This window comes from Pantherophis guttatus, chromosome 1 (assembly GCF_059756535.1).
Source record: "Pantherophis guttatus breed Tessera chromosome 1, ASM5975653v1, whole genome shotgun sequence".
NCBI lineage: Eukaryota > Metazoa > Chordata > Lepidosauria > Squamata > Colubridae > Pantherophis > Pantherophis guttatus.
This window is the reverse complement of record NC_142063.1, coordinates 319511632-319539283: the sequence shown is the minus strand read 5'-3', so window position 1 is coordinate 319539283 and position 27652 is coordinate 319511632. Positions and strand designations below refer to the sequence as shown.

Below are 27652 nucleotides of genomic sequence, written 5' to 3'. Positions count from 1 at the left end.
GGCTTATATGCAGATTGAGTTATAGCATCCAGACCAGGGCTGTCAAACTCACAGCCCGTGGGCCAGATGCATCACACGCTGCCCATGCCCACACCAGTGGTGGGTTGCTCCCGGTTCGCAAGAATCGGTAGTAAAAATGTTTAGTAGTTTCGGAGAACCGGTAATAACATTGGCTGACCATGCCCCCGAATCGCTCCCCGCTCACTTACCCCACCCACCTCATCAGAGGCTTTTTTTTTTTTTTACTTTTAAAAGCATTTTTTCTACAACCTCTTCGGCTGAAAAAATGCTTTTAAAAGTAAAAAAAAAAAGTTGGCCACGCCCACCCAGTCACATTACCCCCACAAGCCACGCCCACAAAATAAGCCACGTCCACAGAACTGGTAGTAAAAAATTTTAGAACCCACCCCTGGCCCACCCCCAGTTTAGCAAAAAGGGGGGAGTCGCAATACGTCACATGACACCGTCGTAATGATGCGAGTTTGACACCCCTGATCTAGGCTATGGAATTGACTGTACTAGGAGGATCAATGGGAATCAGTATAAAAAACTATTAAGACTGCATGTTATCATTCTTTCTTCAGACAATCTTTTGGGATATTTTCAAATGTAACCCAATTGTAAACTACTATCTGTGGGATTATGTGTTTTAAGTTCTTCTTCAATTTATAGTGCTAATCTTCCTTGATAATATTAACAAAGTTCATATTATTATTATACATTTGTAGGGTTTCAGGTCTTATAAAACAAACCAAAGCTACACTCATATATAATCTCTTACTATTTTATACATCCATGATATAATCCCTAGAAACTGTATCCTGCACACAAATGACACAAATTGTGTAATTTTTGTGTCATATGCACAATGATGTCATAAAGCATGTGGCATGACTGTGGTTTCTACAGAATGCTTTGGCCACCACTGTTTATCTTCCATGATAACTTGCTATCGCAAAAGTTCATTGCATATAGCAATAGCACTTAGACTTATATACAACTTCATAGTGCTTTACAGCACTCCCTAAATAGTTTACACAGTCAGCATATTGCCCCCAACAATCTGGGTCCTCCTTTCACCGACCTTAGAAGGATGGAAGGCTGAATCAACTTTCAGCCGGTCAGGATCGAACTCCCGGCAGTGGGTAGAGTTAGCCTGCAATACTGCATTCTAACCACTGTGCCACCATGGCTCTTATATCATACAGACAAATCAAGCAGAAAAACTTTCCCAGTAATCTACGGAGAGTAGTACTGTATTAAAATTATTGTTCAAGACATAATGTATCCCACAGTCGTAACAACATAACCTTGGCTTGCAACCACGTGCAAAATGGCATACCATAAAGTGGAAACAATGCATCCACATTCCTTACCATTTCCTCCAAGAGCTTTCATGGTCACTTCCATCTGGGCATATTCATAGTTGAAGCTGATCTCACTGGATACCTCGCTGGAGCTGTCTCCATCTAAATCCAGCTGTTCAGAGCTGTTGCTTCCTTTCATTGAACTATCTTTGTCTTCATCCTCTGTTTCTACTTTCTTTTTCTTTTTGGGCAAATTCAGCCTTAAACATGAATAGGATAGAATTCTTTATTGGCCAAGTGTGATTGGACACACAAGGAATTTGTCTTGGTGCATATGCTCTCAGCGTACATAAAAGAAAAGATATGTTCATCAAGAATCATAAGGTACAACACTTAATGATAGTCAAAAGGTACAAATCAGGAAACAATATCAATATAAATCGTAAGGATACAAGCAACAAAATTACAGTCATACAGTCATAAGTGGAAGGAGATGGGTGGTGGGAACAATGAGAAGATTAATAGTAGTACAGACTTAGTAAATTGTTTGACAGTGTTGGGGGAATTATTTGTTTAGCAGAGTGATGGCATTCGGGAAAAAACTGTTCTTGTGTGTAGTTGTTCTGATGTGCAGTGCTCTATAGCATCGTTTTGAGGGTAGGAGTTGAAACAGTTTATGTCCAGAATGCGAGGGGTCTGTAAATATTTTCACAGCCCTCTTTTTGACTCGTGCAGTATACAGGTCCTCAATGGAAGGCAGGTTGGTAGTAATTGTTTTTTCTGCAGTTCTAATTATCCTAAATGCTAACAAACACCCGCCCTTTGAAAACTGGTTTCATTTGATTTTGAAAAACAAATGCAAAGATGCCTTGTCAGTTCCCACAAGGAAAGTCAATTTAGAATCCAACAGGAAGTTGGAAGTCCCAGATCGGCAGTGATTGCTGCCAGGTGGGGGAGAGATGGAGAGAGTTGTGGGGATGCAGGGGAGGCTCAGGGTAGGTGAGGGACAGCACATAGGATCTGCAAGATGTTCCATGTGGGTTTGGAGAGTGTGCGAGGGGGGAGTACACAAGAGGTGCACAAGAGTCCTGGGTTGAGGAGGGTGTATAGGGTTTTGCAAGAGGCACCACAGGGGTCAGGGAAGTGTATGAGAGGTGCTTTGTGGGTGTGGAAGGTTGTGCAACTCGGTGGGATATGCAGGATTGTGAAGGTGTATGCAAGGCTGCAGGGCATGTGAGTGAAAGTTAAGGAAATATCTCTGAAACAATGACCCAAAGAGTCCCGGGTTGTATAGCAACATTGTAACGATTTTTAAAATTCAGCCATCATACAAGAATTAACATTTTGCTGTAAAATGTAAAAAGGAGCCTGAGTGGCGTAGGAGGCTAATGCCTCCTACTAAGGCAGCATTTAACATCCAGCTGCCTGCAATTACTGCGAGTTCAATTCTCACCAGGCTCAAGGTCGACTCAGCCTTCCATCCTTTCTAAGGTGGGTAAAATGAGGACCCGGTTTGCGGGGGCAATAAGCTGACTTTGTATAAAATATACAAAAGTATGAAGGCTATTGCTTAATGCATTGTAAGCCGCCCTGAGTCTCCGGAGAAGGGCGGCATATAAAAATAAATAAATAAAAAATAAAATAAAATAAAATTATGACCATAACATCAAAGAAAGAAAGAAACCGGGTTTACAATTCCTGAAATTCCCAGCTAGCATAGTCACTGATCGTGCTGGTTGGAGGGATTTGGGGACTTGTAATTCCAAAATATCTGACAGTTTCCCAGTTGAAGAAGGCTAAACTATCCTGACTTTTAGCAGAGGACAAGACCAGCAGATACATCCTGCAGAGTCAAGCCTCCACAGCCAGCTTTTCAGATATTAAATGGTGCCAAAAGCAATCCAACTCCTGTCTCTCAAAGCTGTACCAATTATAGAAGAAAATGAAAGGAATCAGCAGCTTACCGGAAAAAGTGATTGTTTCCCCACAAAATTCGGTCACCGTGGTGTAGCTGTGTGGGACCTACAACAGCTGTACCATTCACAAATGTCCTGTGTTGGAGGGGGAAAAAAAAAAGTAAATATAGCCATTCCCACATCGAGGATTTGGCCTGCCCTTAATGCCACATGGCAATGATTAAGAAAAACATAATATGAAGAACTTGTGTCGATCCCCCTCCTTTAAGCCACAGCAGTAAAGCAGAGACATTGCATGGCAAAATAAACTGTAGACAATCCAACACATCCAAATACTTCCTTTTCCCTTTTGCAAGGAAGCTCCTACAACTGGAGAAGGAAAGTCTTTGGCTAGAATCTTCTTCTTCCTGCTTGAAAGAGGTAGTTGTTTTCTTTTCCAGTTCCCTTTGTAACAATTGTTCCATCTGCTGCTTAACAACCATCCCAAACCAACCTCTTTAGCACCCACCAGATACAGGCCACCAGGGAACAGAGCACGACAATTTAGGAGAGGGAGCAACAACTGGTTTGAGCAATTTCCTGTGCCACTTTGCTTTCCATAGCCGAAAAGTGCAGCTCAGTCCCAGGCAAGTTGCTTGTTTCAGGGCTTCTGGTCAATGCAGCAGGGGGCAGGGATGTCCACTGAGTTCTCCCTCTCCCTTTACTGAATACATAGACATTCTGAGCCAAGAAAGCCCACAGTTTTGGCACTATTATTTATTCCAATTATGTGCATGCATTTACTCTACTGGAAAGTATTGGAATGGGGGGGAAAAAAGCAAGCAAGCAAGCAATAAAGGCAGACGTGAGTTCTTTCATTTGCTACAAAGGTTCCAAAATCCAACTGTGGAACCTCTTCCATGCTTCATTTAATCCTGAAATAAGAGCAAAATTCTTGCCTCTATAGACAAAACACAGTACTCAGTTACCTAGTATTCTTCTGAGGGGTCAACATGACTTGTCCGTCCCCAGTGATATCTATTATACAGTGTTCAGAAAGAATCCCCAATCCACAGAGCTGTATGTCTTGGGAATTATCAGATCCAATGAGTGTGTGTTCCTGCAAAAGATTCAAGATCAGGTTCATTGAAATCCAACAGAAATTCATATTACTTACCACGTATGAAACTGATCATTCTCACTTTATCTAGTCCAGCTTTCTCAAAGTGCTCCAGCAAACTTAATCTGTAAAATGATGGCTGGTTTCCCATCACAATAAAGCAAAACTAAACAGATTGTGGCATGACTTAGCATCAAGTGTGCACTCGGTCATTACCTTCCCTTACACTTACTATATAAAACCACAACAGGGAAAAAAATGAACTGTGAGGAGGAAGTAGAGGGAAAGAGCAGCTTCCAGTCCTCAGAGTTACAGATATTATCTGACTAGTTGAAATGGAAATAATTCAATAATTAATAATTGCACGTTGCATTTACTATAATGCAGTGTGTCCACTTCTGTATCTTTTCTTTAACAACAGCAAAAGAAAGGAAAAGTATGATGGCAGGAAATAAATGGGGGAAACAATGAAAGGATAAGAGAAAAAGAGAGAGAAATCAAATTTCTTATTGAATTAACTTTGCTTTCTTCTCCCCTGTACTATTTTTAATTCGAGCACAGTTCTGATGAAGAATAATGTACCCAGCTAGTCAATCATCTGAGAAGATGCTGACTGTACTGTAATGGAAATTATACTGTCCTTGACATTAAGTCTACTAATGTCACTCATCTTCACCTGTCTTCCTAGCACAGTAGCCTTTCGAAAGGAAAAAGAAGCATCCTTCATTTGTTTCTTAAAATTCTGTAATCCTTTTTTTCAATTCCTAAAGCAGCCTTGCATTAAAACAAATAAAAAAATCATAGTTAAAAACTCAATTTCATTTATTAACATTCATCACAAATCCTCAGAATAAGAAAGCCATAGTCAAATAAGCTTGGAAATCTGGATAACTAGAATCGCTAAACTACAGTTTACAGCAGAGGTTCTCAATGTTAGCAACTTTAGAACCTGTAGACTTCAATTCCCAGAATTCCCCAGCCAACCATGATGGCTGGGTAATTCTGGGAGTTGCAAGTCCATAAGTCTTAAAGTTGCCATGGTTAGACTCTCCTGGTTTACAGCATCTCTTACCTCTGGGCTTGATCAACAACCACCTTTCTATTTCTGAATTAGAGCATCTGTCTGAAGGTGAATTAATTGGAAATGCTTTCTTCAGACCAGAAAGTGCTGCTTGGTTGCCTGAATGCTTAGAGCCAAAATATCAAGTGGATCTTGTTTTATTTTGAGGCATCATTCTGAGTAATCAAAGTATCCTTTTTTGATGCTACCTGCCTTGTTTCTGAATGCAGGGAACAAAACAATGGCCCCACTGAAGACCATAATAGAAAGACAGGAATTGTAAGAAGGGAAATCAGAATGGGGGCAGGGAACCTGAGGCCCTCCAGATGCAGCCTCCCTGTTATACGTTGAATAACAATGCTTGCTGGAGCTGTTTGGAACTTTTTATGGATTTGGGCTTCATTGTCACTTTTATTTCTTTGTAGTTTGGCACTTGGAACAGATTCCTCCCACAGACAATCTGGCATGTGGATCATTATGAACTTGAACTACATATCTGAATTGAAAGAAGGAGGGAAAGTGCATACTATTTGAGGCTGAGCCTATCAGAGGCTATGAACCACGATAACCACGCTAAAAGGCAAAAGGAATGGGTGCCATGAAACTATTCACTTAAATGTCTCTCTGGAAATGTAAGAACTAAAAGTTCGATTAAAAGATATATTTCCTATAAACTAAGAAGATACTGAGTTCTATGCTGAATTAAATAATGCGCAGAACTATTTTTCTAAATTCATTTAAACAAGTCTTATTCGGACAGTAAGGTATCAACTATTTTTTTCCCCAAAAAAAGAGGCAAAGGTTGAACAAAATGCAAATTGTAGCAGATAAAATGTAATGGTATGTGAAAATGACCTTGAGGGAGGAGGTGAAAAGATATTGCAGTTGCTTAAAGGTCACAGAAAGAAATGTAGAAAGGGCCCACCCTAACTGATCAAGCTATAAAAAGAGATAGTGGATTGTTTGTACTTTCAGACTTGTGAAATTGTGTTAATATATCCTTATAATATAGTAGAATTAGCTGTTGGAGAAAGAGACTTAGGAAGTCTCTAATTGATCATGGTTGTAAAGAGAGACTGTGGGAAATCTGTGCTTTCAGACTTCCAAAATTATGTTCATGTAGACTACAATAAAGGAGAATTAGCTCAGCAAGTCATGTTTTCTGTCTGCTTTATCCAGGAGAGCTGACACCAGGAGAGCCTTCATATTGTAGTGCACCTGGGGGTAATATCCTATTATAAATATGATCAGCACTGTTAATTCTAGCATATCTTAATAAAGAAGTCACCATTTTAGATTCCTAAAGAAGGAGTCTAAACCTACTACAAAAGGAGTTGAAACGATTGTGTTAATTTCCTCCCTCTTCTTTCCTTCTCTTTCTGAATTCTAAGATACCATTATTAGGGTGCTAAGATGAAATCTTAACGTTTTGCAAATAGACAAGGTCACCTCCTGCATGTATTTTGTTGCCAAGACATTCTTTGAAGGCCTTCATGCTGAGTAGCAAAGAAACAGATATGGCATCAGGAACTAGTTGGGAGGGGGAGAATGCCAGCTGACAAAGCTAGACACCTACACTGTCTTGAAATTCTCTGAAGCTATTCAAAGTCAGCTCTTTTGTTGCTTCAAGGGAACAGTGATGACTAAAGATTTCCCCAACCCCCATCCTTACATTCTTCAGGGTGCTAGCCCACTATAAATAGGATTACTGCTTCTCCTTAAAGAGGCAGCATTTGAAATAATGTCACAGGTCTGAATAAGTTTATAAGCAGCTTTGACATATCTAAACAATATTATAAGAAAAAGAGCTATTCATTGCATAACTCCCAGAAAGGTCTGCAATAAATATACTGTATTATTGGCTTGCTTTAAATGGCAGCCTATCCGTTTAGGAATTGGCTTCAAGAAGTTGCATTCCCTGCCTGATGCTTCTGCTTTTGCATTATGACTTGGCATTATATATGCACTAATGCAAGCCATGATTCTGCAAATTTAGTTCCCTCTTAATCATGGCTTGCAATTAGCTAAAAAGCTAGAACTGGGAAATCTGTTTCAATTCCATAGTAGCCAAGATAGGACTTTTCCAACCAGGGAAGCAATAATGATGACTTATTGTACAAAGCTGCTGAGAAATATTGTATTGTATTGTATAGTATAGCGCTAAGTATTGAAGTATATATTTTCTTCAAGGAGACTATATTCACAGGATGATGGCATTGAAAATATATTTATAGGGGAATCTGATTTGCAACAGCACATATCAAATCATGATTGATACAAATCTTCTGTTTTTCATAACATAAAAAAGAATGATCTATATCCTAGTGTCTGTTGAAAACAGTACACAATTAACAATAAAATCTTGGGTTTGAGAACACTGACACTGAATGAATAGCTTTGTATCCTGAAGAGCCCAGCCTGACGGAAATGAAATGTCACAAAATCTGCTTTTGCCCAACCAATATGTCTTGATCCATTAAAAAAAAAAAATCAAATCCAGAGTGGATTTTGAAATATTTTCTATGTGACTCTTTTCAAAAGACAATGGATCTTAGGAGAAGAATTCAGGAACGAGATCTGTAGGAGCGTCTTGCATTTAAGCAATTTAAAAGCAACCTCGTACATCTTTTTAGTATCTCACCTTTAAATAGTAGACCAAAAGTTCATTGAGTGCAGGGTCAGCATTCAAATTCACCAGAAAGCACTTGTTATCACCAACTTTGATCCCAGATGATTGAAGAGAGATGCCAAGGCTTTCAAGTTGTTTCTGCCTTTCCTATTTGAGAGGAACACAACTACCATTAGAAAAACCAACTAGAACCATATATTCTCCCACAATGTGTGGTTATTCTTCTCCCTGGACATAACAGAGAAAGAAAACAAAAGGAGAGCCTTTTGTTAGTCAATGATTGGCTACTGTAGCCCTATCCATCTCTTTGAGCTGCTGCAACCATAGCTGCACTCCTAATCTCCAAATCCTAATCTCCTAATCTCCATTTTGAATGAACAACCTCCAACCCTCAGCCCATGTTTGGCCCCAACCACTTTTCACAGCTCCAGAATCCCATTACACTACCAAACCATTGAAAAAAGAAAAGAATGAATACCAACATTTAGACTCAACTCTTCAAATAATTAAGACATCTACCATGTAAAAAAGATATGATCCTGAAATCACTGACCTGTTCAATTCAATGACATGATAATGTTATTGTCTTGCAGGTACAGTCTTTGGCTGTACTCATATAGCCCCCCCCTTCCCCCGTGAGTGGGTGGGGGAGTATTGCTGATATGATTTGGAATTTAGCCATATGAAACACCACTTCCCAGGAAAATCTGGGACAAAAGTAGCCACTGTCAAAAAAAAGGAAATATGTATGCAATGCAGGGAAGAGGAGAAGAAAAGAGGTTTAAGCTTCTTATTAAATTTAGTCTCAAGGGTCATTAATTGAGAAACCAGGGCCTTGGGTGTATAAGCTAAAAAGGTATGCATGAAGATTAAGCTTCAAAGTATTTGTTCTCATCCAGTTTATTCCGTCATGAAACCTTATTTAGAAAAATAATTCACAGCAGGGATCACTGGTGGTAATAGGGTGTGGCTTTACATATACATAAAGTCAAGAGTTTTGTAGAATTGTGGTGCAACAGACAAATGTTAAATGGCCCAATTTTCAGGCGAGTGCTCAATTTCACCAGTGTTTGGCTTTCTCAACAAATCTGTACAAGGTTTTAAGTGGGAACATCAACATTTCCTAAGATCTTATGAAGTATTTTTCATTCCTTTGGTCCCTTAACTTTTTTAGATTTGATTTTTGGACCTCCATGGAGGCCCTGTAAGGGAGTACTTAAAGCAGAGCTAGCAATGGCACCCTTAAATGCTTGTTTCACACCTGCCCCAGAACCATTTCCACAGGATCAGTAAAATAAAATTAGCTTAAAGCACAACCTCTTTCCCTCCCACCCCAGGTCATCACAGCACCTACTACATCCCTCAACCTTCACAAAAATAAGTGCTCACCTTTCCTTTAAACTATCAGTAAATCCATCACTGCTTTTGAAAGTTTTATGACAAGAACAAACTTTCCTGAGGGTACAAATTAAAAGATGGAGGAAGGAGACCATCAAGCAAGGAATAACATTAAAGGAAGATATGGCTGAAGGATCTGACCTCCCTTATGCTGCTTTTAGGACCCTGAATAGGTTGAGGGTTGGAGCGCCTAAGTGTAAAACCAGTATATGTTCCAATGGAGGCTCTTAGCCAAAGCAACATGCCATGTGAATGTAGAGGAGACACAGAACCCAGCCCATCTGCAATCTACAACCAGAAATATGTACCAACAATGATTTATTTTTGGCCAACAACAAAGCCATTAAGGTGGCTTCATTTTGGCAGTCCAAAGTTTGATCTAGACACAGAAGATCACTGCTTTTGCGACAATAATCTCTCTTTGAATTGTCCATCCTAGAAATTAAGAAATAACTCCTTCATAGGATCATAAATTATCCATAGGTATCATGAGTTTTCATGGTATTTCACCATTGTTTAAATGGTGACAGTAATCATCATTATGTGCCAGCAAAACTCAATACAAAAATGCAGACCTGTGCAATTTCCTCTGTCTTCCTGAGCTTCTCTTCCCAGGTTACTGTCATCTCCTGGATCAGTTTTTCAGACTCTTCCAAACGATCTTTTAATTCTGGAGATTTCATAGCCTAAAAGATTAAAAGGGAGGGGGGGAGTGGAGGTGTGAAAGAAAAAAGCAAATTATGGAATTCTCCTTAGAAGGGCCATCAAATTAAGGTTTCATGCATTCTTCATGATCTTATCATAGTGATCTATGTGACTGAAAAGTAGCCACCATGAATAATACATGCAGGAAACCTCTGTTCTTATTGAGTGTAATACTGGGAGAAGATACCTGCATACGGGTGGAAAAAGTCTGACCTTCCAACTCAGCATTTTACTACAATGCTGATAAGAGGAAATCCTAGTGTAACAATTGTGTATTATTAAATTTATTACGGTTACTGACCAGTATTTTGTATAATTATTATAAGAGATTACGTGGCTTAAATTAAAAGCATAGATATTTTCTAAAACCAATTAAAGTAAATGAAATATTTCAATTATAATGTTATAAATGCAGGTTATAAAATACTAAGGATTCTAAGTATTAAAACTAATTAATGGAATTATAAAACTGTTTTGTGAATGAAAAAAAACTAAAATGCTTACTTTACACTAAATATTAAACAGCTAAAAAGATAAGTATCAGGCCTGTAGGTATGTGCATGTAGATGCACATGTATGTGCATATATATAAATCCTGCATGTATAAGCAAGCATGTATATGCAAGTATACATGTATATAAATGTTGTTAGGATTGGTGATGGGTCAAATATAACAGAAAACTAAGAAGCATAAAACATAAAAAAGGGAAAAAGTATATTAACAGAATCCGAAAAGTTAAAGGAATAATTTCCCCGTGTAAAGTGATGGCAGCTGAAATAAATTTTGCAATGTTAGACATGTTAGGGTTCCAGTTCAATTGTAAAAAGCAAATAAAGATGTCCTCAGGACTAATGAAACAGAATTATAAAGATAGAGTAGAAGTTACTACAGAAACGACATCTAAGAAGTATGTGGGTTAGAATTTCAGGTTCCTCCAAATTTTGGGGGAAGATCTGATTTGTAAAATGGGCATTATAATACCTGCAGAGGGCTCCAAAACTGCAGAGGGCAATACATTAAAGCGGGCTAAGGAAAAAAAAACTCTTGCCATGCTTTGGGCAAGAAAGATTGAATAAATAATTCACTGGCAGGAAAGCTCTCTGATTTAGATGTTACCAAATTTGCCTTGCTCTACAATACAAGGAGAGATTTATCAAGCACCCCCTGCCAGACTGCAACTCCATTTCTTCGTAATGCCATGGTCAGAAGGGCTATATATGAGAAGTCACATTGGTGTAAATCAGTGTTTCTCAACCTCTGCCACTTTAAGAAGCGTGGACTTCAACTCCCAGAATTCCCCACCCAGCAGTGCTGGCTGGGGAATTCTGGGAGTTGAAGTTCAAACATTTTAAAACGAATGAGATTGAGAAACAGTAAATCATCCTAAATTCTTGTTTTCCACGAAGATGAAAATTTATCAAGAAGGATTCTGGCAGCCAGGGAGTTACTAGAAAAGTGAAGTTTGAGTCAAAAATAAACCCAGTATACACAGCTATAAACCTGTTTATTGTCACAAGGTCAGCAGAGTCCAAAACTCAAGTTTTAGATTACTATTTCTATTGCAGTATATGTGAAACCACACTGCACCTAACTCTTTTCTCTTGACCTACCACAGTTCTGCAGAGTTTGGGCATAACTTATTCCTCTGCCGTCAGGAATTCTTGCTTCATTCTGCATCTAATCCATGAGAAGAAATTCTAGCTTCATCCTGCTTCCCAGTTCCTTCAACTCACAGAAGTGTTGTTCTCTCTATCTGATTGCATGTGTTTGGTTGCTTTTTAGGAATTAGTGAATGGAAACTGGCATGATGGAAGCAAGTGCTATCTTCTCCAACCTAACAAAGTTTAGATACAGTATGTTGAGTTCCTAAGTTATATTCAGGTTGACTAGTGATTCTGGGAATCCAGCTTCTGCAAAGCCATCTGCAATGAGGTTAAAACAAGTCCCCTTGAATCCCTTCCTCTTTGTTGTGCTGGGCACAATCAAAACTGCAGTTCTTTTTGGCAATCTTCTGAGAATTTGCCCTGGAATATTTCAGGAATCTTCAAGTTCCTCTCAGGCTAACAATCCTTCACTTGTGTAACACTGTCTCTCACGTTTGTTTCTTACTAAGCCATACACCTTCAATAGCCAACCATCTAGATCCATCTTAGAGTGCCAGCCTTCTTCCATCAGAGTTCTCTTTTCCAGAGATCTGTTTTTCAGTGCTCACCATCTTTTACCAATGGAGCAACCCATATTTTCTTTTTCCTCTAAGAAAATCTCCCTATGGAAGACGAAGCTAACTCTGCTTTCAGCTTCCACTTCTTAGCTCCTTAGAATAAAATGCCTTGGCTGTCTTCGTGATGGATTCAGAGGTGTAGCTGTCAGAGACTCACACAAAAATAAACAACCTGAGCCTGCTTCATAATGCCAGGCATTTGTTTCTGGGAAGTCTATCTGCAAAGTTTATATGCTTCAATATGGGTATGCTTCTGAATTTTGGAGATGCTATTTAATATTTGCGGAATGTATGACCTATCTGTGCCAATAGATCTGCTTCCAGAAAAGCTGGAGGGAAGAAGGAAAAAAATCTCTTGCACACAGATTCAGAATTGGATGCTTACTGAACCTTGATCTATGTGATGCGAGAAGTGAGGTTCTGTCATTCTATTGGTGAATAGGCATAGCATGATAGTGGCTAGAGAGAAGTTCCATGAAGATGGGCTCCAGCATGAGCCTGAAAGCTTAGAAGATAAAACCTCTGGTCCCAGTGACCAACCCAGATTGGATCCTGCAACATTATCCTGGGACATATATATTCGCCTTCATTCATGATCAGAGGAGTATTTGAGAGATCAACCTATAACCTTGTCCCAGCAGCAAGCACACTATTGTGTTGTGGTCCGCCAGCAGCCTGCAGAGCTGGCAGCGGAGTCAGACAGTGAGGAGGCTGGGAAGGAACATGGGCCAGTCCTGGAGTCTGGGGAAGGCTCGGACAAGGGCTCTGCGTCGGAGGCAGAGATGGGGCCAGGGCCATCTGGGAGTTATGTGCGGTCTCTGGAGCCTCCAGAGTCGGACATCAGAGAGGCAGAGGAACAGGAGGGGCCTGTTCCTAGTGCGCAAAGCTACCAGAAGGCAAGAACTAAAGGGACTCGGGAGTAAGGCCTAGAGATGATTGTCCCTCCCATAAGGCTTAAAAGAGGAGCAAAGGCACGTGGGCCCTTTGCAGGAAAGTAACATTGTTAATTCTGTTCCCAGTCGGCATCTCTGTTTGATTCTGGACTCCGTGTGGCTTTGCCAAGTAGGTCTTTGGTAGCGTGTCAAGGGAGATAAAGGTTGGTGATTATCCCAAAGGACTTCTCCTGAAGGACTTTTTGCAACTAATTGGAACTCAGTTGCGAATGAACGTAATTCACAGCTGTTGCAATAAAAGAGGTTTTTGGGACTACTCATGTGTTTTAATGACTCAGTAAGCCTAGGTCACAACATATTGGGCCTTCTCTTTGCAATTTGCAAAATCTAAAAAACTAGCAAACATATTCAGTACACAGGAAACCTCATTATTCAAAGTCAGGTTATATTATTTGGAAATTGTGTTAGAATGTGCTTTAAGGTTGGAGGAGAAGGACATCATCTACTGACTGATTAAATGAATTACTCCTTCTATTGCCCTTGGTGCAAGAAGACTTACCTCTGCTTTGGTAAGCTGTTCCCTGAGTTTTTCTACTTCCTCCCTCAGTTCTCGGATGATTCGGGCATTGGGATCTTCATTGACCACGGCATGGTTCACAATGTTCTTGGCTCGGTCTGCATACCTCAAGGTAGAAAGTATCTCATCGTAATTATCTGCTGCTGGACTGATGGTAGCAACCATTGCAGTCTTACTGTTGCCACCAAGGCTGTCCTGGGAATGTGAAATCAGAGAATAAGAATTTGAGGAGTTTTGATTGCTTGATTTTAAGAATTTATAAGGCCACCCAACTCCAAGATTAACAAGGAGTTAATCTTATCCATGAAAAGGGACCGATTATACTTTGAGCAAAGCAGATGCCATACCACCTACCTCTAATCCCTCTGACAAGAAAATATCTACTGACAATATTTCTGGGAGATGGAAGGTACTATAACCCATACAAAATGCAGACAATAAGTGATATGAGCCATGGTGGTGCAGTGGTTAGAGTGCAGTAGTGCAGGCTATTTCTGCTGACTGCCGGCTGCCTGCAAATTTGGCAGTTCAAATCTCACCAGGCTCAAGATTGACTCAGCCTTCCACCCTTCTGAGGTCGGTAAAAGGAGGACTCTAATTGTTGGGGGCAATATGCTGATTCTGTAAACCGCTTCTAGAGGGCTGTAAAGCACTGCGAAGCAATATATAAGTCTAAGTGCTATTGCTATATGTATATACTTTATGTTGGCCTCACACAACCAGGCACCCTGCACAACCTGCCTCTGTTGGATTACATTCCCATTAAGACCCCATTAGCATTCCTAGTGGTTAGGGAAGATGGGAAATACCATCTCAGACATCTAGAAGTCATTAGGTTGATTTAAGTTGCCTACAAAATGTAGGTGTGCACAGCTCCTGGGCATCATTCATAAATCTTTTTGAGACATTCCTAATTATTGTGGTGAATTTAAGTTTTCATAATTACCCTAGTTAAAGTTCAGTATAATTTCTTGCACATTTGCTTTAGATGTGGGAAACTAAACTTTAAATCTGTGCTAAGTAACCATCACCTTTCTCTGCCTGAGGATGGAGATAAATGAAGATTATTATAATGCATAACTTTCTAAACTAAGACAAAAGGCTAGACAACAATAGCAATACCACTTAGTCTTAAATACAGCTTCACAGAGCTTTCCAGCCCGCTCTAAGCAGTGTCAGAATATTGCCCCCCACAAACTGGACCTCATTTTACCAACCTCAGAAGGATGGAGAGCTGAATCAACTTTGAGCCAGTGAGACTTGAACTGCTGAACTTCCGGCAGCTGGCAGTCAGCAGAAATAGCCTGCAGTACTGCATTTTAACCACTGCGCCACTGCAGCTCTAGATACTGATCAAAACACAATCTGAGTAGCAATAATACCGTGTTTCCCGAAAATAAGACCCTGTCTTATATTTTTTTGAACCCTGAAATAAGAGCTTGGCCTTATTGCCATGCACTCAAAAGCCCGATTGTGCTTATTACCAGGGGATGTCTTATTTTGGGGGAAACAGGGTATATAGCATACTCCAAATGTATAAAGCCCTTCAAGGGCATTGTCTAAACCAACCAAATACATGAAGGACATTTTAGTTTTCATCATCAGATTATGGGGAAAGGGAAGGACTAAGGCAGAGAAAGCAGTGATTGGGCCAAGCAACAATAAAATTCTCTTTGCTATACCAGCTGTGCTACAAGAAATAATACACTAGGTGCAAAAGAGAACTATTTCTCTTAAGTAAATGGCATTGACAGCTGCTGCTAAACAAATAAAAAAGGACAAACAACCTTCACACATCTCTAAATGAGTAACAAATGCTTTGACCATGAGTGCTTAAAATGGCCTGGACCCAGAATGTATAAAGACAGCCCTTAAAAGCCTGCTATCCTCCAGATGCATTGGAATTATTGCTCTTTGAATTCTGAGCTAGAATCAGTCATCCATATTTCTACTTCTCCTTTGGTTAAAGCTAGTCTGAGCAAAATGGTGCTGCTGTGGTTTGGAGCAATTCCTCAGCATAAAAAAGGTACCTTTTACGGTACCTTCCTTGATGTTATAAATAAAAAAGGCTGAGATGGGTCACTGATTAAAAGCCATGCTTGTTATTACTTTTTAGTATTTAATATTTAGTATTTAATGTTCAATGTTAATTAAGGTTAAAGTATAGAAATTATACTTTAATTTTTATTATACTTTATATTATTTATTATAATATAATATTATATTATATATCATATATATCATACCATATTATATTATATATATTATATATATTATATATATTATATTATATAATTTATTATATTATATTTATTATACTTTTAATATTTTAATTATATTTAAAATATAATTATACTTTGCCATGTAACAGGGTGAGCTCCGGTTATTTATCCCAGCTTCTGCCAACCTAGCAGTTCAAAAGTACGTAAAAAATGCAAGTAGAAAAATAGGGACCACCTTTGGTGGGAAGGTAACAGCGGTCCGTGAGCCTTTGGCATTTAGTCATGCCGGCCACATGACCAGAGAGCGCTGGCTCTTCGGCTTTGAAATGGAGATGAGCACCACCCCTTAGAGTCAGGAACAACTAGCACATATGTGCAAGGGGAACCTTTACCTTTACCTTTATAGAAATTATATATTAAAGGGTAGTAGGGTATTCAAGCATTTTACCCATCATCCTTATGTGGGAATAAAATGCCTTCATACTTTTTCTATGGCTGAGCTTGTGATAATAGAGACTTCTCCATAATAAGGCTTAGCCGATGATTACTTTTATTGTGGACAGAAGCTTCCTTGAAGATATGTTGTGGGCACAAATTCTAAATGAAAATTCAAAGAAAGAACGAAGGAAGGAGCTATAGAATCTGGGGAGAAATGTAACATCTAGGCTCCACTACCAAAAGTTGCATCCAATGTCTCTTTTAAAATCAACAAATTAAGACTTTTAAAGCAGATAGAGAAGTGAATAACTATACAAGTTGATTAATTCAAAACAGCCATGCACTGGCATAAAAATCCTGGCAGAAAGCAAAAGAAATTATAACTCACCCCCCCCCCTTTCTTGCCCTATAATTGCTAGAAATAACTCATCATATTTGCTTAGATTTCAAATGTTATGCCAGACGCTGCCAGTTTTGAGCCCAGATTGGGTTCTTTCGCTGTTCCATCACAGTGCTTTTTTAGCCAAGCCCAGGAACTCCATATTCCCAGCCTTCTATTCAGCATAGGCACAACAGTTGCTGAAACCTCCAGGCACTTGGGCACAGAATTCAATGCTCCTTTTCTCTGACACCATAGCACCCTTGATAACAACTTGGAAAGTTGTGACTCCGAACAGAGAAAAGCAAAAAAGGGCAATGCAATTTAACCATCCCTGTTTCTCACTTCAACATCGCTCTCTTTACAGAAGCTGCTTTTTTTATTACAAGGGAAAAGATATTGAGTGCCTGTATCCCCCTTCCCCCACCAGAGAAAAGCTTACGGAACATGATTTTTACCTGTAAAAAAAAATTAGAAGGGAAAGAACATAGACTGACGCAACAGGAACCACCTCAAGCTAGAAAATACTACTATAATGTAAGCATTTACTGTCTGCCTCTCAAGGCCATCAAGAGACTGGTTAAGGATTTATTAACTTGGAAAGGTGGTGTCAAACTTCAGTCATTTGGGGAAGTTCAAGGAAGCAAGAACTGCAGACCTACGCTGTTTTAGTGCTAGTCTGAGGGAATTGCAGAATTCTGGAAGTAAAGAGAATCTTCTGGGCCAGTGATGGGGAATCTTTTCGGCAACGAGTGCCGAAAAGGTTGTGTGGAAATGTTACGCGTGTGCGCTTGTTGGGGTGATGCTCTGGAAAAACCGAACTTCCGGGTTCTAGCGCACATGCGCACCCAACATCAGCTGGCCGGTGCACATGCACAGGCCAGTTTTTGGCACTGCCATGCGCAGGAAGGGATTGCACTCTGGAAAAGCCAAGCTTCTGGGTTCTAGCACTCGTGCACCCAACAATCAGCTGGCCAGCGCACATGCGCAGGCTGGTTTTCGGCACTGCCGCATGAGTGAATGGATTGCACTTCAGAAAAGCTGAACTTCCGGATTCTGGTGCATGTGCACCAGACAATCAGCTGGCTGGCACACAGCGTTTTTTGCCGCACGTGTGAAGGACAGCTGATTGTCGCACACACATGTGCGCCAGAAACCCAGAAGACAAACAGGCAAGGCCGCGCATGCCAGGCGACATGGCTTCGCGTGCCACTTTGGGCATGCGTGCCATAGGTTCGCCATCACGGCTGTAGGCCCTGCTTATAATGAGTTCATGTTAGTGGAGAGGAATGATGTTCTTCACAAGTTTCTTGCCTCTTAGACTGAGACCTTTGTACGGTAAGTGGTCAATGGGTTTGCCTTCTGTCTCTTGACTGCTGATTATCTACTGTCCTTTCCATTCATTTCATCAGTCCTTCGGGAGAAGGGCGGTATAGAAATAAAATTATTATTATTATTATTATTATTATTTCTCAGCCTTCCTAAAATCTCACAGGCCAGAAGAAAAAAAGCCTAGTTTAAATTCTAGTGCACAAACTGACATAAAGGGTCTGACTTCATTGGACTGTGGTGGATCAACCAGCTGTTGTGTTTAAAGGTTCATTCTTCTTTCCAATAAAACTTCTAATATAACTGACTTGTTTCTGCAAGTCTCTTGCCAAAACTTTTAGGATCAATTATCCACAATAAAAGGAATAAGCAGTTGGAAAATACATTGGAGGCTAGCAGTGAAGGCCCTGGAAAAGCTATTCAGATGCTGTCATGTATTAGGACTTGCAAAGATCAGAACAGCGACATTCTATGGAAGGGAAAGCTGGATTCTTAAAAGGCAAGATGAGCCGAGGTAGCGCAGTGGTTAGAGTGCAGTACTGCAGTTACTTCAGCTGACTGCTAGTTCAGCAGATCAGCGGATCAAATCTCACCGGCTCAAGGTTGACTCAGCCTTCCATCCTTCCGAGGTGGGTAAAATGAGGACCCAGATTGTTGGGGGCAATATGCTATTTAGTATACTGTCTTTGGTGTAAGCCGCCAAGAGTCCTCGGAGAGTGGGCGGCATAGAAATATGACTAATAAAAAAAAATAAAAATAAAGATAGGAAAAGTATTGAAGCTTTTGAACTCTGGTGTTGGAGAATACTCATGGACAGTCAAAAACAAACAAAAGGATCATCGAAGAAATCAACCCAGAAGCAAAAATGACATGGCTCAAATTATACAGATAGTCCTCGACTTACAACAGTTCATTTAGTGGCCATTCAAAGTTGCAACAGCCCTGAAAAAAGTTACTTATGACCGTTTTTCACAGATACAACCTTTGAAGCATCCTCATGATTACGTGATCAAAATTCAGACTCTTGGCAACTGATTCATACTTATGGCTGTGTCCCAAGGTCATCTTTTCCAACCTCCTGACAAGCAAAATCAATGGGGAAGCTAGATTCCCTTAACAACCGGGTTACTAACTTACCAAGTGCAGTGATTCACTTAACAACTGTGGCAAGCAAAGTCATAAAATGGGGCAAAACTCACTTAACAACAGAAATTTTGGGCTCAATTATGATCATAAATCGAGGACTTCCTGAGTTTTGGACACATTATGCAAAGACGTAGCTCTCTTGGAGAAGGCTCTAATGCTGGGAAAGATGGAAGGAAAAAGAAGAGACTGACTAGCAGCAAAATGGATAGACTCATATCTGCAATGGTTGCACCGCTGGAAGAACTGAAAGATCAACTTATGGATACGTCATCCTGGAGAAATTCTATGTAGTCAGTTACAGTCAAGGTCAATTTGATGGCATGTAACCATTAAATTACTGACTAAGACATTAAATTTCTGGAAAACCGAGATTTACTGCTGAAGACTAATATTATACACAAATCTGATCTGTTCTTCCTTCACCTAGAATAGAGTCGTAGATGGATTAGACTTTTTCTACAATTAGCTGCGGTTGCACAGTGAATAGAATAGAATAGAATAGAATAGAATAGAATAGAATAGAATAGAATAGAATAGAATAGAATAGAATAGAATAGAATAGAATAGAATAACAGAGTTGGAAGGGACCTTAGAGGTCTTCTAGTCCAACCCTCTGCTTAGGCAGGAAACCCTATAGCATTTCAGACAAATGGTTATCCAATCTCTTCTTAAAAACTTCCACTGTTAGAGTCTCAACAACTTTTTTACATCGTGGCGACTAAAACTGAATACAGTATTTCAAGTGTAGCCTTACTAAGACATTATAAAGTGGTATTAAAACTTCACGTGATCTTGCTTCTATCCCTCTGTTTATGCAGCTTAGAACTGTGTTGGCTTTTTTGGCAGCTGCAGCACACTACTGGCTCATATTTAAATGGTTGCCCACTAGGACTCCAAGATTCCTCTCACAGTTACTACTACTGAGCAAGGTACCACATATACTGTACCTGTGCATTTTGGTTTTTTTTGCTTAAATGTAGAACCTTACTTTTTTCACCATTGAATTTCATTTTGTTAGATAGCGCCCAATGTTCAAGTCTGTCAAGATCCTTCTGTATCTTAAGCCTATCCAGTGGTTAGAGTGCAGTTCTGCAGGCTACTTCTGCTGACTAACTGCTGCCTGCAATTTTGCAGTTCAAATCTCACCAGGCTCAAGGTTGACTCAGCCTTCCATCCTTCCGAGGTCAGTAAAATGAGGACCCAAATTGTTGGGGGCAATATGCTGACTCTGTAAACTGCTTAGAGTGGGCTGTAAAGCACTGTAAAGCAGTATATAAGCCTAAGTGCTATTGCTATTCTCAGGCTATGCCCATTTCTGCTGCAAAAACATGATTGGGATATATCCCTCTCTCCATTTGCATATCTACAAAAGCCTTGCATTTCCTTAGAACATTAAATTCTTATGCATTTGACTTCTAAGGCCAAACTTCAGCCACAGGGTAGAATGAGTGAAAAAGCCATTTAAAGGTGGGCAAGGGACCATTTGCCTAGAGCTTGGAACAAGCAAAAAGAAAAGGGAAAGAAAAGGCAGATCACTGAATCAATGCCTGAAGCAATTATCTCTGCTTCTCCCAACTCTGTCTGTATGATACAAAGGCATGTAATGCAGCAATCTCACTTAAGCAAAACCAGTTTGTCATAATGTCTTTATGCAAGACCTCTCATAATATTGTTAGCTGCCTTCAATGAAGTAATTTCCAAACCTTACTGAAACTAAAACCGAGTTTCATTTATCTCACACAGTGTGTGCTGGTATTTTATTGAGCTGACAGTTATTTGCATCTTTTTTCTTTGTAATGCTATTGTCGCTCCTGAAATTCGTATTTATGACCCCGGAAGAATTAATTGTGGCTCCTAAAGAAGTAATTCATTTTTTTAAGTTGAAGAAAGTTGATGAAATTGAAGTTAGTTATTTATAGAGCCTTGGAATAAATAATAAGCTTGAATATCCTGTTCAGCAATGAAGGTTGCTTTTAAAAAAATGAAAGGAGTCTTTCTCGATCTTAAAATAAGTTTAATATTTTGTTTTGTGTATACTTGACAACTAAAGTAAGAACTATCTGCAGTTTTTTATCCGTGGGCTGTCAGACTCCTGAATGAGAAATAACATCATAACTACATAGTATGATGGACTGCAGGGCCGGCGCAATGTGTAACATGTTCACACTGGTGTAATAGGACTGGGTGTTTTGTTAATATGATTTATTGGGTTAGGGATTTTCTGTCTTCATTGTGAGTTGTATTGTGTTGGGGGGGTGCACTGAGGGAGTTCAACCAATGTCATTGTACATACTGTATGTTGTGCATTGACAATAAAGATTTTGAATTGAATTGCCTTGGTGTTAGAAATGTAATGTAGAATATTAACCTATAGATTTGTTTTCTACTACCTCATTTGGGGCTGAAAATCCATAAATTTGTCAACCTTTTGCTGCTTGTCCAGGAGATAAATAATACTCTCGGCTATCTGCCCATAGTTGGAATGTATTACCATATTAAGAACCATAGAGTCCTCCTGCACATTTTTCTACTTATTTTCCTTTTATATGTTTTTTTTGCCAACATTTGTCTTAGGAGGTGTTGTTGTTTTTTTTTCAACAGAAAGGTAAGGAAAAAGATTTTGATGAATTGTTTTGTAACTACTTTATCATATAAATTTTCAAGCCTTTTGCCTTTTTAAAAGATGTTTAATTTTTATACATATTGTCATTATTTTTTAATGAGAATCCTCATTTATAATTTATGGTGCTCTTGAGTTTCCTTTCCCCAGTGGATGAAACCTAGACGATATGGTATCTCCACCCCTATCCAAGATATTTAACAGAAGAACCAAGTCTCCCCATATCCAATTATGGCTTTGCTTAGTAGTGCTAATGAGGAAGGAAGAGAATATTTTCTTCTTTTACCACAGTGATCTAAATCTATTAAATGAGAAATAGATTCTTTTCTATGCTTATTGTATGGAATTGTCTTGGCAGGAATGGAAGTTAATCCACTTCACATCCTGCTTATTCCCTAATGTAAAATCTCTGAAAATATCACTTCACCCTGTAAAATTGAAAAAAAGCATAATCTATGTATGTAGGAAAGGGGACAAAGGGATTTTAAAACACTGTTTCTGGGTTCCAAGTGTTAGAATTGGCACAACCTCTTAGCTTCCCAAAAGTTGTCACTTGAAATGTTGCCACCAAATTGCAATGTTTAATGTAATAGAGGTAGCAATTATTAAATACATGAGAAATAATATTAACATAATTCATGTACATAATTACAGAGATGTGATTACTATAATATAATACAAATTTAATTGGGTTTCTATTCTGTCCCCATTTACTCCTTTGTTCTGGAACTGTCAATTTTGGGGTGCTTGATCTCTGCCCACCCCTCCCCCCAAAAAATGAACATCCTGATGTTAAACTACAGATGGTACAGAAAAGAGCAATTAAAATAATGCATAATATTAATAAAGATTAAAATTATGAAGGAAGGCTAAATACTCTGCAGATTGGAAGAACTCTCGAAAGCCTTTTTATTTCATCGCATTTGTATATTCTGCCCATCTCACATAGTCACTCACACAGTGACAATTCAGGTCCCTGCCTAGTGCAAGTAATCAAGACTTAAAACTTCCACCCTTTGGTAATAGGGATTTTTTTTAAAAGGAAAAAAAAAAACAATTTGTCTTGCAAAATTTGAATATAGCAGTGAGAGAAAGCTTTCACATAATTCTAGCACACACCAAATGAAATTAGTGACAAATTCAGGATTCAGAAGAACAAACATATAGTACAAATAGTCCTCGATTTACAACAGCTCAGTTCAAAGTTACAATGGCACTGAAAAAAGTGATTTATGACCATTTTTCACCCTTACAACCGTGGCAGCATCCCTATGGTCACATGATCAAAATTTGGATGCTTGGCAACTCAAGTTATGACAGTTGCAGTGTCCTGGGGTCATGTGATCACCCTTTCCAAACTTCTTACAAGCAAAGTCACAGGAGAAGCCAGATTCACTTAACAACCATATTACTAATGTAACAACTGCAGTGATTCACTTAACGACTGTGGCAAGAAAGGTCATTAAATGGGATAAAATTCACTTAACACATGTTTCACTTAGCAATAGAAAGTTTGGGCTCGGTTGTGGTCATAAGTCGAGGACTATCTGTACTACAGTTATTATTGAAAGAGGAATTTATGGAGTTCATTGCCAGCAAATATAGAAACAGGCTTTTTCAGAGGTAAGATAAACATTACAGAAGAGGGGAAGGTCTAGCAACAGGATTTATCCATAATAACCAAAAGGAACTGTTAACTGTATGATCAAAGGCTTTACATGTTTGAATACCAGTTGAGAAATTGCTTATAAGAAGTCCCCAGCAAGGGATCCATTAAGTTTATTAGTGTAATATCCATAAAGACTTCGCAACAGTGTTCAAGAAGAGCAAGTGTTTGCTTGTTTTTTTCCTCCCAGCTCTGGAGAACCAGGTATTGCTATAAAAAGTTGAATTAAAAATCTTCATTGGCATTGACAGATTTGGATATATACAATATAATGTCTCTGAATATTTGCATGAATATATTAGCAACAAAATTTAGCAACCAGATTGTGTCACTGAACTCCTGCCAGCATTTTGTTCCTGTTTGAAGTTCTTCCAAACTAGTTGCGTTCTTCTGTAAACATCAAGCCAGTTTTTTTTAAAAAACAGTGCATAGTCAATTCTGTGACTCTTTCAATATACAGGAGATTGACTTCTCTCAACCCTTTCTCTTGAGCTACAACTGATACGTCTATTGCAATCCACGCTCGTATTCAATGGACATCAAATGGCTAACAATTGAAAGCAACATCTCTGATGTTAACCAGTGGGCTAGCCATGCTAAAGCTTTTATGGTAGAAAAGCTGTGGATGCAGCTGCCAGTAAATTGACTAAGATACTGCACTATTGATTAGGAACTGAGTGGGGAGCCACCTAAAGGGATCCAACCCTCTCAGAAAGCTAGGAAATTCTACTCCTGGCGAAAGAAAAGAGCTTCCTGAGGAGAATTATTCACAGAGCTACTGTGGTTTTCTACTGAAATCAGCAGCTGCAATCTTTTATGTTCAGCAGGTGTCCCTTCCAAATAGACCCGAAACAGAGAATGTTGTCTTGCTTTGACCTCCTTAATAACGGCTCACTTACTTTGAGTAGCCAGGTAAGCACGGAGTCACGATAAGGAACGAACTTGTTCTTATTTTTTCCAGCAGCTTGATCTGCCAGGGCTGAAATGACCAACCCAAGAGTTGTGAGAGACCTGCATTGGGGGAGGAAAAGATTCTTTTTAATTTTATGGTGACTAGAATCAGATAGATGCTTAAGAATAGCTGGTTCCTCTATTAATTTGCATTTTGCTTTTAGGGGTAAAATTGCCTAAGCATTAACTAACATATAAACAGAACCCAGAAAAAATAGTGCTTAATTTTTCTCTAATAATAATGTAATCTAATAATAATAATAATAATAATAATCTCTAATCTAATAATTTCTGAGGTCTCAAGAGAAGAGAAGAAGAAATTCCTGTTTCTTTTAAAGCAGGGGTCTCCAACCTTGGCAACTTTAAGCCTGGCGGACTTCAACTCCCAAGATTCAAAGCTGGCTGGGGAATTCTGGGAGTTGAAGTCCGCCAGGCTTAAAGTTGCCCAGGTTGGAGACCCCCGTTTTAAAGAAAACATGGAGGGAAAAGTCAAAGGAGAACTCTGCTTCTTTCTTTCCTCTTGTCATTCTGAATAAGTAAAGAACATTAGGACATATTGACTTTGGCCTTCACCCTCTCTTTAAAAACATTTAATTCCTTTAAAAGGTAAACTTTACTTGTTGATGTTGCTTCCTTCCTTCAACCTATCGCCTGCAGCTCCCGTCTTGGTTGCTCTTTCACTGCCTGCTAGGTCAACCAGGCTCAACTTGCCTACTTTCTCACCGGAGGTCTGTGGAAAGAAAATAGCATTTAGCCCAATGACATATCACTTCTTCAGCACCCCAAAATACCCTACATACTTTTTCTCAGTTTGGGGGGAAAAAGAAAGAAGGGAAAATGACAAGAAGGGGAAAAGATCTTGATGCTAAAGAAGTAGTTAAGTACAGACTGTGTCATGCTTTCATAAATGATTTATTGTATAACAAATGTGCCTATTCAAAAGAGTTTACAGAGAAGTCTCCCATGCCTTCTACAGTAAGTTGCAGCTTCCCTAATCACCAGGCCACAAGTTAACATCTAGCACAAATGAATGTGACCAAAGCCGATCTAGATTTAACTGGTGAGGGAAAACAAAGGGATAAGAGAGATTAAAGGCAAAGTTAGCAAAAGATGAATCCCCCTCCACTAATAAAATAATAAAGCTTATTTTAGTTCAGAATGAGGATTAGAGGGCTGAATATTTTAAACTTGCATGTTGGTGAGTTTTAATTTTCCAAATATCGAATAACCAAAATAATTAAGAGAAAAGGCACAGGATTTCACTAGGATATATTCAGACAATAATGTCTGCAGATTTTTGCTTATACCAGGGGATCCCCAACCCCGGGCCACAGCTCACTACCAGGCCTTGAGCTATTCAGAACCAGGCTGTGGAAGTGGTGGGCAAGGGTGCACGCGCACATACCCACTTGCACAAGCAGTGGACGAGCACATGTGTGAGCAGCGGGTCAGCATGTGCATGCATGCTCCATTTGCGCAAGCAGCAAGTGTGCACGCCTGTCGCTTGTGCGGAACCATTTCCTCTCTCCCTCCCCAGCTGTCCACAAAGCTGGAAAGGTTGGAGAACTCTGGCTTATACGGAATCAATCCATTACTCAGGGATACAAGTGAGCATATCAAGCCTTTATACAGCCTTAGGTTCACAAGTGATTTTCAGACTGCATAGAAATTGGTTTAGGTAATTCATGTATTGTATTTTAGCCTACTTAGACAAAGATTAAAGAAGTTTGAAAAATGTAAGAAGTTTCTCAAATTCAGTGCAGCTGTTCCCAAAATATGTGGAGAAGTATGGTACCACCTATCCCCCAAAAATGTGCTGTTCCTATAATCGGGTTTTTGGATATAAGGGAGTGCTTTTTAAAATGGAAACATCCTTAGTAGTGTGGCTAAAACAAGGAATATATTATCTATTATTTTTAAGCCCCAAACAACCAAAGGTTGTTAGGGAGTGTTTGGATAACACTGAAACCTCCAGAAGAATCACTTTTCATACATAAATAATTTTCTCTTGGTTCATATCCCAAATAAACTGTAGAGAACAGCAACTCTCCCTAACATTATAAGATCTGAGATTGCAACCTCAAAACATATCCCACAGTATTTTTAAAAGTCTTGGTTTTAAGTAAATAGCACCGTTGTTCCTAGAAAGGCTATACTACCTCTCATGATGAGGTTAGGGATCTGTGATCTTCACGAATCCCATCCTCTCTGATCTTAGACCAAAGTGCTAGAGCTAATAAGAGTATGAGGTATGAATAAAAGTAAGAGTATGAGCTAACAAAGATGATTAGGGGACTGGAGGCTAAAACATATGAAGAACAGTTGCAGGAACTGGGTATGTCTTGTTTAATAAAAAGAAGGGGTGACATGATAGCAGTACTCCAATATCTCAGGGGCTGCCACAAAGAAGAGGGAATCAAGCTATTCTTGTCCTACCTGAAGATAGGACAAGAAGCGATGGATGGAAACTAATCAAGGAGAGAAGCAACTTAGAACTAAGGAGAAATTTCCTGACACTTAGAACAATTAATCAGTGGAACAACTTGCCTCCAGAAGTTGTGAATGCTGGAAGTTTTTAAGAAAATGTTGGATAACCATTTGTCTGAAGTGGTGTAGGGTTTCCTGCCTAAGCAGGGGGTTGGACTAGAAGACCTCCAAGGTCCCTTCCAACTGTTATTATATTATTAAGATGAAGAACACCTGAGGACCACAGGTTCCCCAGTCTCACCTAAGGTAACAAGATGTATTCTAAAAGCAAGCAAAACAGGAGTAAAATTCTGGCAAAAATATTTATTTTGATATGGTATTTATAAAACTCATTTTTTTTCATTGTTTTTTTATAGATCTCTATTATTTATCTGCACTACAAATTGCAGAACTCACCCCTGACTTTACATCATACAATATGTGTGTGAGGATAATTTTGAAAACAGCATGGGATCGACTGCTCTCTTCATTCATGTTTGTTGCAGCAACCGTACGAGATTTATTGCCTTCAGACATCAAGGACTCTATATCCTAAATAAAAGAATCACAAAACATATTGTGTTTTAGTGAAGTTCATGCAGAACTTGAGATCTGAACTAAGCCATATG

At 39.2% G+C, this 27652-nt stretch overlaps 1 protein-coding gene across 2 annotated transcripts in view; it reads right to left on the bottom strand.

Moving 5' to 3' along the window:
• The window catches only part of KIF13B (kinesin family member 13B), a 147755-nt gene that overhangs the window by 68214 nt on the left and 51889 nt on the right, over positions 1 to 27652 (bottom strand). For both annotated transcript variants that reach the window (XM_060693089.2, XM_060693090.2), the window contains exons 8-16: positions 27441 to 27575; positions 25175 to 25287; positions 24506 to 24617; positions 13789 to 14001; positions 9985 to 10095; positions 8024 to 8158; positions 4192 to 4322; positions 3272 to 3358; positions 1377 to 1567 (exon numbers count right to left, since the gene is read on the bottom strand). In XM_060693089.2, coding sequence (XP_060549072.2) covers positions 1377 to 1567; positions 3272 to 3358; positions 4192 to 4322; positions 8024 to 8158; positions 9985 to 10095; positions 13789 to 14001; positions 24506 to 24617; positions 25175 to 25287; positions 27441 to 27575 — 1228 coding nt within the window. The remainder of the gene's footprint in view (positions 1 to 1376; positions 1568 to 3271; positions 3359 to 4191; positions 4323 to 8023; positions 8159 to 9984; positions 10096 to 13788; positions 14002 to 24505; positions 24618 to 25174; positions 25288 to 27440; positions 27576 to 27652) is intronic.